An 18,984-nucleotide genomic window follows, 5' to 3' on the forward strand; every position below is an offset into this window, starting at 1 on the left:
GTCAGTGGTGTCACATGTTAAGGGTCAGTGGTATGGCATGTTAAGGGTCAGTGGTGTCGCATGTTAAGGGTCAGTGGTGTCACATGTTAAGGGTCAGTGGTATGGCATGTTAAGGGTCAGTGGTGTAGCATGTTAAGGGTCAGTGGTGTCACATGTTAAGGGTCAGTGGTATGGCATGTTAAGGGTCAGTGGTGTAGCATGTTAAGGGTCAGTGGTGTAGCATGTTAAGGGTCAGTGGTGTAGCATGTTAAGGGTCAGTGGTGTAGCATGTTAAGGGTCAGTGGTGTAGCATGTTAAGGGTCAGTGGTGTAGCATGTTAAGGGTCAGTGGTGTAGCATGTTAAGGGTCAGTGGTGTTGCATGTTAAGGGTCAGTGGTGTAGCATGTTAAGGGTCAGTGGTGTAGCATGTTAAGGGTCAGTGGTGTAGCATGTTAAGGGTCAGTGGTGTAGCATGTTAAGGGTCAGTGGTGTAGCATGTTAAGGGTCAGTGGTGTAGCATGTTAAGGGTCAGTGGTATGGCATGTTAAGGGTCAGTGGTATGGCATGTTAAGGGTCAGTGGTATGGCATGTTAAGGGTCAGTGGTGTCGCATGTTAAGGGTCAGTGGTGTCACATGTTAAGGGTCAGTGGTGTCACATGTTAAGGGTCAGTGGTGTAGCATGTTAAGGGTCAGTGGTGTCGCATGTTAAGGGTCAGTGGTATCACATGTTAAGGGTCAGTGGTGTCACATGTTAAGGGTCAGTGGTGTAGCATGTTAAGGGTCAGTGGTATGGCATGTTAAGGGTCAGTGGTATGGCATGTTAAGGGTCAGTGGTGTAGCATGTTAAGGGTCAGTGGTGTCGCATGTTAAGGGTCAGTGGTGTAGCATGTTAAGGGTCAGTGGTGTCACATGTTAAGGGTCAGTGGTATGGCATGTTAAGGGTCAGTGGTGTCACATGTTAAGGGTCAGTGGTGTCGCATGTTAAGGGTCAGTGGTGTCACATTTTAAGGGTCAGTGGTGTAGCATGTTAAGGGTCAGTGGTGTAGCATGTTAAGGGTCAGTGGTGTAGCATGTTAAGGGTCAGTGGTGTAGCATGTTAAGGGTCAGTGGTGTAGCATGTTAAGGGTCAGTGGTGTAGCATGTTAAGGTTCAGTGGTGTAGCATGTTAAGGTTCAGTGGTGTAGCATGTTAAGGGTCAGTGGTGTAGCATGTTAAGGGTCAGTGGTATGGCATGTTAAGGGTCAGTGGTGTCGCATGTTAAGGGTCAGTGGTGTCGCATGTTAAGGGTCAGTGGTGTCACATGTTAAGGGTCAGTGGTATGGCATGTTAAGGGTCAGTGGTGTCGCATGTTAAGGGTCAGTGGTGTCACATGTTAAGGGTCAGTGGTATGGCATGTTAAGGGTCAGTGGTGTAGCATGTTAAGGGTCAGTGGTGTAGCATGTTAAGGGTCAGTGGTGTAGCATGTTAAGGGTCAGTGGTGTCGCATGTTAAGGGTCAGTGGTGTAGCATGTTAAGGGTCAGTGGTGTAGCATGTTAAGGGTCAGTTAAGGGTCAGTGGTGTAGCATGTTAAGGGTCAGTGGTGTAGCATGTTAAGGGTCAGTGGTGTAGCATGTTAAGGGTCAGTGGTGTAGCATGTTAAGGGTCAGTGGTGTAGCATGTTAAGGGTCAGTGGTATGGCATGTTAAGGGTCAGTGGTATCGCATGTTAAGGGTCAGTGGTGTAGCATGTAAATGTTATTTAACCTTTATTTATCTAGACAAGTCAGTTAAGGTCAGGGGCAGAACGACAGATTTTCACCAGCTCGGGGATTCGATCAAGCAACCTTTCGGTTACTGGCCCAATTCTCTAACCACTAGGTCACCTGCTACCTGCCACCCCTGATGGTCAGTGGTGTCGCATGTTAAGGGTCAGTGGTGTCACATGTTAAGGGTCAGTGGTGTCACATGTTAAGGGTCAGTGGTGTCACATGTTAAGGGTCAGTGGTATGGCATGTTAAGGGTCAGTGGTGTCGCATGTTAAGGGTCAGTGGTATCGCATGTTAAGGGTCAGTGGTATCGCATGTTAAGGGTCAGTGGTGTCACATGTTAAGGGTCAGTGGTATGGCATGTTAAGGGTCAGTGGTTATCGCATGTTAAGGGTCAGTGGTGGTGTCACATGTTAAGGGTCAGTGGTGTCACATGTTAAGGGTCATGTTAAGGGTCATGGCATGTTAAGGGTCAGTGGTGTCACATGTTAAGGGTCAGTGGTATGGCATGTTAAGGGTCAGTGGTGTCACATGTAAGGGTCAGTGGTATGGCATGTTAAGGGTCAGTGGTATGGCATGTTAAGGGTCAGTGGTAGTGGCATGTTAAGGGTCAGTGGTGTCACATGTTAAGGGTCAGTGGTATGGCATGTTAAGGGTCAGTGGTGTCGCATGTTAAGGGTCAGTGGTATGGCATGTTAAGGGTCAGTGGTGTCGCATGTTAAGGGTCAGTGGTATCGCATGTTACGGGTCAGTGGTATGGCATGTTAAGGGTCAGTGGTGTCGCATGTTAAGGGTCAGTGGTATCGCATGTTAAGGGTCAGTGGTATGGCATGTTAAGGGTCAGTGGTATCGCATGTTAAGGGTCAGTGGTATCACATGTTAAGGGTCAGTGGTGTCGCATGTTAAGGGTCAGTGGTATCACATGTTAAGGGTCAGTGGTATGGCATGTTAAGGGTCAGCAGATGTGGGACAGCAGACAAGCTGACTTTGGCTTTGTACACACACCACCAGAGTTTGAGTTGTTGAACCCATTTTAATTCCTTCAGAGTTAGTCTGTTTATGTGTAGAACCCTCCTCCTACTCCTCTCACCGAGTGGGGCCAGTCTCCCTTCTCTCTCTCAGGTTACTGTCTGCTGTATTTATATGCCTGTTGAGGGCTAGGAGAGCTCAGTGCATAGCGCACGGTGTGACTGTGCCTACATGGCTAAACTGTCTCCTTCTACATTAGTTTCTCTTTCTCTCAGATTCCCTCCTTTTCTCCTTCTCATGTTCTCCCTTTCTCTCAGCTTCCCTCCCTTTCTCCTTCTGTTCTCTTTCTCTCAGCTTCCCTCCCTCTCTCCTTCTGTTCTCTTTCTCTCAGCTTCCCTCCCTCTCTTCTTCTTCTCTCCTCTCTTTCTCATAACTACATTTTTCACAGCTTTTTATTTTTTGGTATTTACTCTGAAGCACCTCATTTCTTCTACCCGTTCTTCCCCTTGTCTTCTTATCATTGTTTCTTCTCTCCTTCTCTCTCTCCCTCCCTCCTCTCATCCCTCACCTTCCCCTCTGAGGCACATAGTTTCTCCCCTCCCTCCCTTCCGGTCGTCACTAGATACCACAACAACAAAGTCATAAACCTTGCCTTTTTCTACAATTTATCTTCTTAAAATGTGATTTAAATTTAACCTTAACCCTAACCCTAACCCCAATGCTAACCTTATGCCTAACCCTAACCTTAACCACAATGCTAACCTAATGCCTAACCCTAACCTTAAGACCACAAAAGCACATTTTTGTTTACATACATATTTACGATATAGCCCATTTTGACTTTGTGGCTGTGGTAACTAGTGGAAACCCTCCTCCTCCCTCACCTCCTTCCCCTCTCAGAGGCACATAGTTTCTCCCCTTTCTTTCTCTCCCTCTCTCCTATCCTCCTTCACCTTCTTCCCCTCTCAGAGGCACATAGATTCTCCCCTCTCTCAGGTTACTGAGCTCAGCTGGGTTTATATAACTAAGTGCCAGAGCAGGGTGGTAGGATCTGTGTGTGTGTGTGTGTGTGTGTGTGTGTGTGTGTGTGTGTGTGTGTGTGTGTGTGTGTGTGTGTGTGTGTGTGTGTGTGTGTGTGTGTGTGTGTGTGTGTGTGTGTGTGTGTGTGTGTGTGTGTGTTATATCAGACGAGAGGAGTGTGAAACTTCTGCCTGTCTGGCCGTGGGAGTTTAGTCTGCCCCGACAGCTAGCAGACCTGTTGAACTAAAGAGGCCATTCACACTCAATTTAGTATTTAGATATAGGCCAACACAAACACACAAACACACTTCATGTGTGTAAACCAGGTATTTTAGCATCCCCATTGAACCTATCTAAAGAGATAAACATAGAGATTAGTTATCTTTTTTTGGCGTTTGGGTGAGGGCATGGTCCCATTTCAACACCATTCTTTCTTTCTATTTATCCCTATATTTATCTCTCTCTCCAAAGCCCTTTATCCGTCTCTCACTCTCTGTCTTTATCTCCCTTAACCATTCTGTCTCCTCCTCTGTGTGTCTCTCTCACTCTCTGTCTTTATCTCCCTTAACCATTCTGTCTCCTCCTCTGTGGGCCTCTCTCACTCTCTGTCTTTATCTCCCTTAACCATTCTGTCTCCTCCTTTGTGGGCCTCTCTCACTCTCTGTCTGTATCTCCCTTAACCATTCTGTCTCCTCCTCTGTGTGCCTCTCTCACTCTCACCGTTTAGCAGAAACAAAGCAGCCGTTGTTACCATGGCGATAGCGTTCATCTGACCCTCTTTCCCCTATGAGCTCTAATTATTAATTGGTGTCCCAAAATGCTTCAGTGAAGTGTCTGTCCCCGTTACACTCGGCTCCCATTCCCCCCCCCCCCCCTAGTCTGGGGTAGTGTGTGTGAAGTGTCTGTCCCCGTTACACTCAGTTCCCATTTTCCCATCCCCCCCCCCTAAACTGGGGTAGTGTGTATGAAGTGGGTGTGAAGATCTATTAGCATGACACTTGAACTTTGTCTTCACTCCTATTAACTTGAATCATGGGAAATTATTAATGATGATCACTTTGGCTTTAGAATCAGGTATTAAAGAATAGTTTGACTGTTATTTTCCTCGACTTCGCTTTCGATTAATCTGTCTGGTAATCTCTATGCATGACTCTTAGTCAATAACTCCATCTGTTTGGCTGATTTGCCTCACCTTTGACCTCTGCCCACTGCTACTTCCTGTCTGCAGCGCCTCACCTCTTGCTCTCCTTCTCTCTGCAGGTAGGACAGGTATGCTGAACGATCTCCTGCCTGAGTTTGATGTGGAGATTATGCCAGGTACGGCTGCCTGCTTCCTCACCCACTGGCTACTGTGTGTGTGTGCGTGTGCGTGTGTGTGTGTCAATTTGTGTGTGTATGTGTGTATGTGTGTATGTGTGTATGTGTGTATGCCAAAAATGGCCTTTTCACCCCACCTGTTCCTTCCTTACCTGTTTCCTTCGGTGGCATCACCTGCTCTGGCTCTGCTCACCCTGTTCTCTCACTGTCCAATCAGCTTCTGGGAATATTGAATGATTTAACAACTGCAGAGTAAAGGACAAATCAGCTCGTTGCCTCGTCTTATATTCTGCCTCTGCGCAGTCAAGCATTAACTCACTCTCACTGTCACAATCATATTCTTGCAACAGGACTTCTTCACAAGAAGCCCTACGCCCTCTCTCTTTTGAAGATGAGATCTCTCTCTGAAGAGGTCCACTTGGGATGTGTGTTTTCACAAGGGGCTGACTAAAGTGGCGTGTTTGTCGTTTTTTTGGTCACGGCCAGAGGAAGTTCATCATTAGTGTTGGGATGCTTTAGTAATGTGAGGCTGTGATATGCCAGCAAGCCCTGCCTCTCTACACCCTGAACATTGGAGGGTTATTATTACCATAAATGTCAATGGTTTTTACGGATGTGGAGAGAGGACAGACATGCAGGAGATGTAACTGTAGTAAGTAACATGTAGTAGTAACTCACTCAAGTAACAAGATGTGTATCTCTACTGTTTGTGGGATCTGTAGTCTCACTGATCTGTGTCTGTGTTCCAGAGTGGGTGTTTGTGGGATCTGTAGTCTCATTGATCTATGTCTGTGTTCCAGAGTGGGTGTTTGTGGGATCTGTAGTCTCATTGATCTGTGTCTGTGTTCCAGAGTGGGTGTTTGCGGGCTGTGTAGTCTCATTGATCTGTGTCTGTGTTCCAGAGTGGGTGTTTGTGGGATCTGTAGTCTCATTGATCTGTGTCTGTGTTCCAGAGTGGGTGTTTGTGGGATCTGTAGTCCTGGGCAGTATCCTGTTCCTGTTGTTGATGGGGATCTGCTGGTGTCAGTGCTGCCCTCACTCTTGCTGCTGCTACCTCCGCTGCTGCTGCTGCCCCGACACCTGCTGCTGCCCACGCCACCGTGAGTAACACACACACACACACACACACACACACACACGCACGGTCTTACATTCACTAGCGGTCTTACACAGTCTTACATTTGTACTGTTTTCTAGTCTATGAGGCGGGGAAGATGGTGAAGAGGGGCCAGCCTCCCCAGGTTGTTGTGTACCCCCCTTACTGCATCCCTGGGGTCCCCACCATGGTCCCCTTCGCCCCGCCGTCCCTCACGGAACCTAAGATGGTCTCCCTCCCCTCAGTGGAGAACAACCTGGCTGGGGGTGAGTGACCCGCCCCAGCATTGTGGGAAATGTAGTTTTGCATGATATATCATGGTAACAATAACTACCGTTTGTAGAGGGTCTTCTGAGTTAACCTACCCTCTTCTTATGTTGGTCCTCATCTTCTGTCCCAAACCTGGGTAGAGTTGTACATGACCATGTGTGCGCGCGTGTGTGTGTGTGTGTGTGTGTACATGTTTTGTTTGTGTAAGTGTGTTTTCACTGTGCCCGTAGTGGCTTTGATCCTTGATATAAGTGTGTGCGTCCATGTCCACAGTATGCAGTGGCTATCGTCTCCAGCCCAATCACAGTCAGGACTCTATGAGGGTTCTGTACTACATAGAGAAGGAGCTGGTACAGTTTCCCTCTACCAAGATTGTGTGTGTGTGTGTGTGTGTGTGTGTGTGTGTGTGTGTGTGTGTGTGTGTGTGTGTGGATGGGTTGGTGTGGGGATGGGTTGGGTTGGTGTGGGGATGGGTTGGGTTGGGTTGGTGTGGGGTGGGGGGTGGGGGGGGGGGGGGGGGGTTGGCGTGTGTGTGTGTGGGGATGGGTTGGTGTGTGTGTGTGTGGGGATGGGTTGGGTTGGGTTGGTATGTGTGTGTGGGGTGGGGGGGGGGGGGGGGGGGGGGGGGGGTTGGCGTGTGTGTGGGGATGGGTGGTGTGTGTGTGTGTGTGTGTGTGTGTGTGTGTGGGGATGGGTTGGGTTGGTATGTGTGTGTGTAGGGATGGGTTTGGTTGGTGTGGGGACGGGTTGGTGTGTGTGTGGGGATGGGTTGGTGTGTTTGTGTGTATCATTGTTAGTAGAGGTTGGTTTCATCCTCATCAGAAACCCTTCATTACATTCTCTATTAACTATTCATTTCCCCATTTGTAACAAAACAACCCTGATTACTCTAAATGTCATCAATACCATCTGCTGAGAGAATACATCTGTGTCGAATCAGTCAAATGTTGTTTGGTAACATTTGAAGGACTACCTATAAACTGCTTATAAACCATCATAAAAATTATTTATTATCCATTTGTAAACTTCTTTCTGTCAACATTAGTAAGTACAAACTTGTTTTCTGTGTTATCGTAATGTTTTAAAGTCGACTTTCATATAGTTATACCATGAGATCAGACCGACCGATGGGGTGGTGATGTCTTCAGAACAGCTTTGGCCATGGATGTAATTTTGGTTAGGTCAGGGTGTGACATGGGTGATGTATGTGTTTTCGTCTTGTCTAGGGTTTCTGTATGTTTATGGGGGTGTTTTTCCTATCTAGGTGGTTGTGTGTGTGTGTGTGTGTGATAGATTGGTTCTCAATTAGAGGCAGCTGTCTATCGTTGTCTCTGATTGGGAACCATATTTAGGCAGCCATATTCTGTGGGTATTTTGTGTGTGATTGCTCCTGTTTCCAGTGCTAGTGCTAGTGCTAGTGCTAGTGCTAGTGCTAGTGCTAGTGCTAGTGCTAGTGCTAGTGCTAGTGCTAGTGCTAGTGCTAGTGCTGGTGTTGGTGTTGGTGTTGGTGTTGGTGTTGGTGCTAGTGTCAGTGTCAGTGCTAGTGCTAGTGTTAGTGTTAGTGCTAGTGTTAGTGCTAGTGTTAGTGTTAGTGTTAGTGTCAGTGCTAGTGTCAGTGCTAGTGCTAGTGCTAGTGCTAGTATTAGTGTTAGTGTCAGTGCTAGTGCTAGTGCTAGTGTCAGTGTCAGTGCTAGTGCTAGTGCTAGTGCTAGTGCTAGTGTTAGTGTTAGTGTCAGTGCTAGTGCTAGTGCTAGTGTTCACCTTACGGGACTGTTTCGGCTTCGTTTATTTTTGTCGGTTTGTTGTTTTTGTTCATTGTTTAAGCTTCCCCCTGAAGCTAGAACAGCAGAGTCCCTACCCATATTCTGAAAAACATCTGAAACCCTGCCTCTTCAAAGAGTATCTTAAATGATCCTTCCCCTCACAACAACCCCCCCCCCCCCCAAAAAAAACACTTAACCAGCACTTGTACTTGACCCCCCCCCCCCCTTCTAGCTCTGACTTTACTGATAGCTACAATATTGAGTTACATTTACTTTCTCTGCCTGTGATGTGTGGTTGTCTTAAGATGAATGCACTAACTGTAAGTAGCTCTGGATAGGAGCGTCTGCCAAATGACAAAAAAAATATATATATATATTCTTGTAAATTGACCGTGCTGTTGCTTTTTCATCAGAAGCTATAATATTGTTTGGTTCTGTATTTCACATGTTAAGTTCATTAGCATTCCAGTGGCAGTGTAAGAAGGTATCCATAGTGCTTTGTTGTAAGCACACAGACATTTGTAGAGTGCAGTGTAAGAAGGTATCCATAGTGCTTTGTTGTAAGCACACAGACATTTGTAGAGTGCAGTGTAAGAAGGTATCCATAGTGCTTTGTTGTAAGCACACAGACATTTGTAGAGTGCAGTGTAAGAAGGTATCCATAGTGCTTTGTTGTAAGAACACAGACATTTGTAGAGTGCAGTGCAAGAAGGTATCCAAAGTGCTTTGTTGTAAGAACACAGACATTTGTAGAGTGCAGTGTAGAGAAGGTATCCATAGTGCTTTGTTGTAAGAACACAGACATTTGTAGAGTGCAGTGTAAAGTGGCTAGTGATATATTTACATCATTTGTCAATTCCCATTATTAAAGTGGCTGGAGTTGAGTCAGTGTCAGTGTGTTGGCACAGCCACTCAGTGTTAGTGGTGGCTGTTTAACAGTCTGATGGCCTTGAGATAGAAGCTGTTTTTCAGTCTCTCGGTCCCAGCTTTGATGCACCTGTACTGACCTCGCCTTCTGGATGATAGCGGGGTGAACAGGCAGTGGCTCGGGTGGTTGATGTCCTTGATGATCTTTATGGCCTTCCTGTGACATCGGGTGGTGTAGGTGTCCTGGAGGGCAGGTAGTTTGCCCCCGGTGATGCGTTGTGCAGACCTCACTACCCAGGTATCCATAGTGCTTTGTTGTAAGCACACAGACATTTGTAGAGTGCAGTGTAAGAAGGTATCCATAGTGCTTTGTTGTAAGCACACAGACATTTGTAGAGTGCAGTGTGAGAAGGTATCCATAGTGCTTTGTTGTAAGCACACAGACATTTGTAGAGTGCAGTGTAAGAAGGTATCCATAGTGCTTTGTTGTAAGAACACAGACATTTGTAGAGCGCAGTGTAAGAAGGTATCCATAGTGCTTTGTTGTAAGCACACAGACATTTGTAGAGCGCAGTGTAAGAAGGTATCCATAGTGCTTTGTTGTAAGCACACAGACATTTGTAGAGTGCAGTGTAAGAAGGTATCCATAGTGCTTTGTTGTAAGAACACAGACATTTGTAGAGTGCAGTGTAAGAAGGTATCCATAGTGCTTTGTTGTAAGCACACAGACATTTGTAGAGTGCAGTGTAAGAAGGTATCCATAGTGCTTTGTTGTAAGCACACAGACATTTGTAGAGTGCAGTGTAAGAAGGTATCCATAGTGCTTTGTTGTAAGCACACAGACATTTGTAGAGTGCAGTGTGAGAATGTATCCATAGTGTTGTTGTAAGAACACAGACATTTGTAGAGTGCAGTGTGTATCCATAGTGCTTTGTTGTAAGCACACAGACATTTGTATTTGTAGAGAGAGTGCAGTGTAAGAAGGTATCCATAGTGCTTTGTTGTAAGCACACAGACATTTGTAGAGTGCAGTGTAAGAAGGTATCCATAGTGCTTTGTTGTAAGCACACAGACATTTGTAGAGCGCAGTGTGTATCCATAGTGTAAGCACACAGACATTTGTAGAGTGCAGTGTGAGAAGGTATCCATAGTGCTTTGTTGTAAGCACACAGACATTTGTAGAGTGCAGTGTAAGAAGGTATCCATAGTGCTTTGTTGTAAGCACACAGACATTTGTAGAGTGCAGTGTAAGCACACAGACATTTGTAGAGTGTAGGTATCCATAGTGCTTTGTTGTAAGCACACAGACATTTGTAGAGTGCAGTGTAAGAAGGTATCCATAGTGCTTTGTTGTAAGCACACAGACATTTGTAGAGTGCAGTGTAAGAAGGTATCCATAGTGCTTTGTTGTAAGCACACAGACATTTGTAGAGTGCAGTGTAAGAAGGTATCCATAGTGCTTTGTTGTAAGCACACAGACATTTGTAGCAGCGCAGTGTAAGCACACAGTAGAGCGCAGTGTATGGTATCCATAGTGCTTTGTTGTAAGAACACAGACATTTGTAGAGTGCAGTGTAAGAAGGTATCCATAGTGCTTTGTTGTAAGAACACAGGCATTTGTAGAGTGCAGTGTAAGAAGGTATCCATAGTGCTTTGTTGTAAGCACACAGACATTTGTAGAGTGCAGTGTAAGAAGGTATCCATAGTGCTTTGTTGTAAGCACACAGACATTTGTAGAGTGCAGTGTGAGAATGTATCCATAGTGCTTTGTTGTAAGAACACAGACATTTGTAGAGTGCAGTGTGAGAAGGTATCCATAGTGCTTTGTTGTAAGCACACAGACATTTGTAGAGTGCAGTGTAAGAAGGTATCCATAGTGCTTTGTTGTAAGCACACAGACATTTGTAGAGTGCAGTGTAAGAAGGTATCCATAGTGCTTTGTTGTAAGCACACAGACATTTGTAGAGCGCAGTGTAAGAAGGTATCCATAGTGCTTTGTTGTAAGCACACAGACATTTGTAGAGTGCAGTGTGAGAAGGTATCCATAGTGCTTTGTTGTAAGAACACAGACATTTGTAGAGTGCAGTGTAAGAAGGTATCCATAGTGCTTTGTTGTAAGCACACAGACATTTGTAGAGTGCAGTGTAAGAAGGTATCCATAGTGCTTTGTTGTAAGCACACAGACATTTGTAGAGTGCAGTGTAAGAAGGTATCCATAGTGCTTTGTTGTAAGCACACAGACATTTGTAGAGTGCAGTGTAAGAAGGTATCCATAGTGCTTTGTTGTAAGCACACAGACATTTGTAGAGTGTAGTGTAAGAAGGTATCCATAGTGCTTTGTTGTAAGCACACAGACATTTGTAGAGTGCAGTGTAAGAAGGTATCCATAGTGCTTTGTTGTAAGCACACAGACATTTGTAGAGTGCAGTGTGAGAATGTATCCATAGTGCTTTGTTGTAAGCACACAGACATTTGTAGAGCGCAGTGTGAGATGGTATCCATAGTGCTTTGTTGTAAGAACACAGACATTTGTAGAGTGCAGTGTAAGAAGGTATCCATAGTGCTTTGTTGTAAGCACACAGACATTTGTAGAGTGCAGTGTAAGAAGGTATCCATAGTGCTTTGTTGTAAGCACACAGACATTTGTAGAGTGCAGTGTGAGAATGTATCCATAGTGCTTTGTTGTAAGCACACAGACATTTGTAGAGTGCAGTGTAAGAAGGTATCCATAGTGCTTTGTTGTAAGAACACAGACATTTGTAGAGTGCAGTGTAAGAAGGTATCCATAGTGCTTTGTTGTAAGCACACAGACATTTGTAGAGTGCAGTGTGAGAATGTATCCATAGTGCTTTGTTGTAAGCACACAGACATTTGTAGAGTGCAGTGTAAGAAGGTATCCATAGTGATTTGTTGTAAGAACACAGACATTTGTAGAGTGCAGTGTAAGAAGGTATCCATAGTGCTTTGTTGTAAGCACACAGACATTTGTAGAGTGCAGTGTAAGAAGGTATCCATAGTGCTTTGTTGTAAGAACACAGACATTTGTAGAGTGCAGTGTAAGAAGGTATCCATAGTGCTTTGTTGTAAGCACACAGACATTTGTAGAGTGCAGTGTAAGAAGGTATCCATAGTGCTTTGTTGTAAGCACACAGACATTTGTAGAGTGCAGTGTAAGAAGGTATCCATAGTGCTTTGTTGTAAGCACACAGACATTTGTAGAGTGCAGTGTAAGAAGGTATCCATAGTGCTTTGTTGTAAGCACACAGACATTTGTAGAGTGTAGTGTAAGAAGGTATCCATAGTGCTTTGTTGTAAGCACACAGACATTTGTAGAGTGCAGTGTAAGAAGGTATCCATAGTGCTTTGTTGTAAGCACACAGACATTTGTAGAGTGCAGTGTAAGCACACAGACATTTGTAGAGTGCAGTGTAAGAAGGTATCCATAGTGCTTTGTTGTAAGAACACAGACATTTGTAGAGTGCAGTGTAAGAAGGTATCCATAGTGCTTTGTTGTAAGCACACAGACATTTGTAGAGTGCAGTGTAAGAAGGTATCCATAGTGCTTTGTTGTAAGCACACAGACATTTGTAGAGTGCAGTGTAAGAAGGTATCCATAGTGCTTTGTTGTAAGAACACAGACATTTGTAGAGTGCAGTGTAAGAAGGTATCCATAGTGCTTTGTTGTAAGAACACAGACATTTGTAGAGTGCAGTGTAAGAAGGTATCCATAGTGCTTTGTTGTAAGCACACAGACATTTGTAGAGTGCAGTGTAAGAAGGTATCCATAGTGCTTTGTTGTAAGAACACAGACATTTGTAGAGTGCAGTGTGAGAATGTATCCATAGTGCTTTGTTGTAAGAACACAGACATTTGTAGAGTGCAGTGTGAGAAGGTATCCATAGTGCTTTGTTGTAAGCACACAGACATTTGTAGAGTGCAGTGTAAGAAGGTATCCATAGTGCTTTGTTGTAAGCACACAGACATTTGTAGAGTGCAGTGTAAGAAGGTATCCATAGTGCTTTGTTGTAAGCACACAGACATTTGTAGAGCGCAGTGTAAGAAGGTATCCATAGTGCTTTGTTGTAAGCACACAGACATTTGTAGAGTGCAGTGTGAGAAGGTATCCATAGTGCTTTGTTGTAAGAACACAGACATTTGTAGAGTGCAGTGTAAGAAGGTATCCATAGTGCTTTGTTGTAAGCACACAGACATTTGTAGAGTGCAGTGTAAGAAGGTATCCATAGTGCTTTGTTGTAAGCACACAGACATTTGTAGAGTGTAGTGTAAGAAGGTATCCATAGTGCTTTGTTGTAAGCACACAGACATTTGTAGAGTGCAGTGTAAGAAGGTATCCATAGTGCTTTGTTGTAAGCACACAGACATTTGTAGAGTGTAGTGTAAGAAGGTATCCATAGTGCTTTGTTGTAAGCACACAGACATTTGTAGAGTGCAGTGTAAGAAGGTATCCATAGTGCTTTGTTGTAAGCACACAGACATTTGTAGAGTGCAGTGTAAGAAGGTATCCATAGTGCTTTGTTGTAAGAACACAGACATTTGTAGAGCGCAGTGTAAGAAGGTATCCATAGTGCTTTGTTGTAAGCACACAGACATTTGTAGAGCGCAGTGTAAGAAGGTATCCATTGTGCTTTGTTGTAAGCACACAGACATTTGTAGAGCGCAGTGTAAGAAGGTATCCATAGTGCTTTGTTGTAAGAACACAGACATTTGTAGAGTGCAGTGTAAGAAGGTATCCATAGTGCTTTGTTGTAAGAACACAGGCATTTGTAGAGTGCAGTGTAAGAAGGTATCCATAGTGCTTTGTTGTAAGCACACAGACATTTGTAGAGTGCAGTGTAAGAAGGTATCCATAGTGCTTTGTTGTAAGCACACAGACATTTGTAGAGTGCAGTGTGAGAATGTATCCATAGTGCTTTGTTGTAAGAACACAGACATTTGTAGAGTGCAGTGTGAGAAGGTATCCATAGTGCTTTGTTGTAAGCACACAGACATTTGTAGAGTGCAGTGTAAGAAGGTATCCATAGTGCTTTGTTGTAAGCACACAGACATTTGTAGAGTGCAGTGTAAGAAGGTATCCATAGTGCTTTGTTGTAAGCACACAGACATTTGTAGAGTGCAGTGTAAGAAGGTATCCATAGTGCTTTGTTGTAAGCACACAGACATTTGTAGAGTGCAGTGTGAGAAGGTATCCATAGTGCTTTGTTGTAAGAACACAGACATTTGTAGAGTGCAGTGTAAGAAGGTATCCATAGTGCTTTGTTGTAAGCACACAGACATTTGTAGAGTGCAGTGTAAGAAGGTATCCATAGTGCTTTGTTGTAAGCACACAGACATTTGTAGAGTGCAGTGTAAGAAGGTATCCATAGTGCTTTGTTGTAAGCACACAGACATTTGTAGAGTGCAGTGTAAGAAGGTATCCATAGTGCTTTGTTGTAAGCACACAGACATTTGTAGAGTGCACACAGTGTAGAGCGCAGAATGGTATCCATAGTGCTTTGTTGTAAGCACACAGACATTTGTAGAGTGCAGTGTAAGAAGGTATCCATAGTGCTTTGTTGTAAGCACACAGACATTTGTAGAGTGCAGTGTAAGAAGGTATCCATAGTGCTTTGTTGTAAGCACACAGACATTTGTAGAGTGCAGTGTAAGAAGGTATCCATAGTGCTTTGTTGTAAGAACACAGACATTTGTAGAGTGCAGTGTAAGAAGGTATCCATAGTGCTTTGTTGTAAGCACACAGACATTTGTAGAGTGCAGTGTAAGAAGGTATCCATAGTGCTTTGTTGTAAGCACACAGACATTTGTAGAGTGCAGTGTGAGAAGGTATCCATAGTGCTTTGTTGTAAGCACACAGACATTTGTAGAGTGCAGTGTAAGAAGGTATCCATAGTGCTTTGTTGTAAGCACACAGACATTTGTAGAGCGCAGTGTAAGAAGGTATCCATAGTGCTTTGTTGTAAGCACACAGACATTTGTAGAGCGCAGTGTAAGAAGGTATCCATAGTGCTTTGTTGTAAGCACACAGACATTTGTAGAGCGCAGTGTAAGAAGGTATCCATAGTGCTTTGTTGTAAGCACACAGACATTTGTAGAGCGCAGTGTAAGAAGGTATCCATAGTGCTTTGTTGTAAGCACACAGACATTTGTAGAGTGCAGTGTAAGAAGGTATCCATAGTGCTTTGTTGTAAGCACACAGACATTTGTAGAGTGCAGTGTAAGAAGGTATCCATAGTGCTTTGTTGTAAGCACACAGACATTTGTAGAGTGCAGTGTAAGAAGGTATCCATAGTGCTTTGTTGTAAGCACACAGACATTTGTAGAGCGCAGTGTAAGAAGGTATCCATAGTGCTTTGTTGTAAGCACACAGACATTTGTAGAGCGCAGTGTAAGAAGGTATCCATAGTGCTTTGTTGTAAGCACACAGACATTTGTAGAGCGCAGTGTAAGAAGGTATCCATAGTGCTTTGTTGTAAGCACACAGACATTTGTAGAGTGCAGTGTAAGAAGGTATCCATAGTGCTTTGTTGTAAGCACACAGACATTTGTAGAGTGCAGTGTAAGAAGGTATCCATAGTGCTTTGTTGTAAGCACACAGACATTTGTAGAGTGCAGTGTAAGAAGGTATCCATAGTGCTTTGTTGTAAGCACACAGACATTTGTAGAGTGCAGTGTAAGAAGGTATCCATAGTGCTTTGTTGTAAGCACACAGACATTTGTAGAGTGCAGTGTAAGAAGGTATCCATAGTGCTTTGTTGTAAGCACACAGACATTTGTAGAGTGCAGTGTAAGAAGGTATCCATAGTGCTTTGTTGTAAGCACACAGACATTTGTAGAGTGCAGTGTAAGAATGTATCCATAGTGCTTTGTTGTAAGCACACAGACATTTGTAGAGTGCAGTGTAAGAAGGTATCCATAGTGCTTTGTTGTAAGCACACAGACATTTGTAGAGTGCAGTGTAAGAAGGTATCCATAGTGCTTTGTTGTAAGCACACAGACATTTGTAGAGTGCAGTGTAAGAAGGTATCCATAGTGCTTTGTTGTAAGCACACAGACATTTGTAGAGTGCAGTGTAAGAATGTATCCATAGTGCTTTGTTGTAAGCACACAGACATTTGTAGAGTGCAGTGTAAGAATGTATCCATAGTGCTTTGTTGTAAGCACACAGACATTTGTAGAGTGCAGTGTAAGAAGGTATCCATAGTGCTTTGTTGTAAGCACACAGACATTTGTAGAGTGCAGTGTAAGAAGGTATCCATAGTGCTTTGTTGTAAGCACACAGACATTTGTAGAGTGCAGTGTGAGAAGGTATCCGTAGTGCTTTGTTGTAAGCACACAGACATTTGTAGAGTGCAGTGTGAGAAGGTATCCATAGTGCTTTGTTGTAAGCACACAGACATTTGTAGAGTGCAGTGTAAGGATGTATTCATAGTGCTTTGTTGTAAGCACACAGACATTTGTAGAGTGCAGTGTAAGAAGGTATCCATAGTGCTTTGTTGTAAGCACACAGACATTTGTAGAGTGCAGTGTGAGAAGGTATCCATAGTGCTTTGTTGTAAGCACACAGACATTTGTAGAGTGCAGTGTAAGAAGGTATCCGTAGTGCTTTGTTGTAAGCACACAGACATTTGTAGAGTGCAGTGTGAGAAGGTATCCATAGTGCTTTGTTGTAAGCACACAGACATTTGTAGAGTGCAGATTGAGAAGGTATCCATAGTGCTTTGTTGTAAGAACACAGACATTTGTAGAGTGCAGATTGAGACGGTATCCATAGTGCTTTGGTGTAAGCACACAGACATTTGTAGAGTGCAGTGTAAAGCATATTGTCATTCAAAATTCCAAGACAGGGGACGAAAGCTGGATGTGTTCCATGGAATCAATTCTCATTTTATGCATTCTGTTTCTATGTGACATATCGTCACTTCATAATTGGCTCAGATACCTTCTATAATGTCTCTCCCGAACTAAGAGCATGGAAAATAATCCTGCAGCAACAGGAAATGTGAATTATTGTGTGGATTATAATTAATGGACATTTCTGGCGGGGTTGATACATTTTTTTTGTTAGGACAAATCAGTGGAAATTACAAACTTAAGAAGCGTTTTTAAACTTTGAATACTCTACACGTTTTCATTTCCTGATGGGTGATCAAATTCAGGCAGGTCACCCTTGATACTAGTCAGTATTCCATATCCATGCAGGTCTGCGGGCATCGGGAGATGATGTTGAAACCGGCCACAAGGGGCAACAGTGAGCTCTGTTACCTTCAAGTAGGTTTGGGTTGTGGATGGGGATGGTGGATAGACATAACCTTCTGCCTCTGATTCCAAAGGTTGAATGGTCAAATCCAGCAATAGAAAGTTGTTTTTTTATTTTTTGTTTGTTTTAAGCCTATCACAAACATTAACCCTTAGCTTAACCATTCGGAGTTCGAAATTTGACGTCTGGAACAACTTAGAAATTTGACGTTTGAGAAACATGGATCTCATTGTGATGTGAGACTGTGAGAACTTGTCATTAAGATCCTACATCTGTACGATGAGGGCCAATCAGCAAAAGCATTTGCTTTGGGAATAACCAATCTATATTTACACAGATGTCTATGGCTATCAGATGTTGTTTGCATTAGGGGTGATATTTGGTGATGTGTCTGTGATTGGATTAGAAGTGTTGAAACATAAACGTGTTGTAAATAGAACACTGCTCTATGTGCTGTGGAAACTGTTCATTTATAACATTGAAAAACTTTTATTGAAAACAGTAAAGGTCTCCATAGTGATTTGTTGTCCCAGCAGCCAGTAGCCTATCAGAGCTCAGCTCTCTGCATGAGGGATGGGACACGGATTTCCGGCAGACCTATCGGACAGTCCAGATGAAAGCTCTCCCACCCATCGCTGACCTCGATGACCAATCAGAGCTCATGGCAGCTCCTGTGCACAACAGTCGTCGACCCAGGCATTACCGTGGCAACCACACTGATGACGAGCAAGACAGCAGGTACCACTGAGTTTGAACTGTATCTAAAGTACTCACATTTTCTGACCCGGTATGTGTGTGTGAGAGAGAGAATAGGATCTTGTTCAGATATTGGATATTTCATTGCTGATTATATTGTATTCAATGTAGGACTAAAATGTTAGTTAACACTGTCTGTCTGCAATTGTGTATCTGTTATATACTCTGATTCCCCCTGTCTTTCCTGTTTTCCAGATGGAACCCTCGCTCTGTGCACCTGGAGAGGAGGACATTGGGCTCCAGGGGGCGTACTGGCTCTCTGGATGAGCTGGAGGAATTTGCTATGTCCTATGGCCCCCGTGCCCGGAGGGGCGACCCCCGTGACCAGGACAGGGACTACGACCTGGAACTACGGGGGCGAGAGCACTACCCCCCGTACCGGGACCACAGCCCCTCACGCCATTTCCATGGAGACAGGGATGATGACTGGCACCCCCGCCGCAGCCCGCCTCCGCAGAAGAAGAGGGACATGTGGGACGATCTCCCCTCTCGCCCCCACCAGCACACCCAGGGGCGGAGGGGTTACGATGACGCATTCCTCAACAACTTATTGGAGCGCAAGGCAAGGGGGAGAGCAGGAGAGAAGGGGGAGAGAGGAAAGGGACGGATTGACACTCCCTCACCCAGTGACACTCCCTCCAAGGGCAGTTCAAAGGGCAAGGGCAGCGACGGTTTCTACAGCCGGTCACCTACCAACAGGCCCGAGGAGGATGACCCTTTGCCTCCATACTCGGAGCTAGAGATGGAAAGGTACCGGATGGTCAACCCAACCACTGAACGTTACCGCATGGTTGAATCGCCCTCAGAACGATACAGCACCACTGACCAGGCCATGCAATCGTTCTCCTATACCCGTCCCCCTAAAGGACTGGCCCACACCATACAGGGGGGCAGAGAGGACAGGGACAACAACCGAAATATGGTGAG

The 18,984-nt window shown here is 44.4% G+C and overlaps 1 protein-coding gene across 1 annotated transcript in view; it reads left to right on the forward strand.

Annotated features, from left to right (window-relative positions):
- The window catches only part of LOC139406163 (immunoglobulin-like domain-containing receptor 2), a 40,528-nt gene that overhangs the window by 17,223 nt on the left and 4,321 nt on the right, over window positions 1-18,984 (forward strand). The window contains exons 4-8 of the mRNA XM_071148648.1: window positions 4,974-5,030; window positions 5,984-6,130; window positions 6,228-6,392; window positions 17,838-18,039; window positions 18,253-18,979. Of these exons, the coding sequence (XP_071004749.1) occupies window positions 4,974-5,030; window positions 5,984-6,130; window positions 6,228-6,392; window positions 17,838-18,039; window positions 18,253-18,979 (1,298 nt within the window). The remainder of the gene's footprint in view (window positions 1-4,973; window positions 5,031-5,983; window positions 6,131-6,227; window positions 6,393-17,837; window positions 18,040-18,252; window positions 18,980-18,984) is intronic.

Source organism: Oncorhynchus clarkii, chromosome 3, assembly GCF_045791955.1.
Source record: "Oncorhynchus clarkii lewisi isolate Uvic-CL-2024 chromosome 3, UVic_Ocla_1.0, whole genome shotgun sequence".
NCBI classification, from domain to species: Eukaryota; Metazoa; Chordata; class Actinopteri; order Salmoniformes; family Salmonidae; genus Oncorhynchus; species Oncorhynchus clarkii.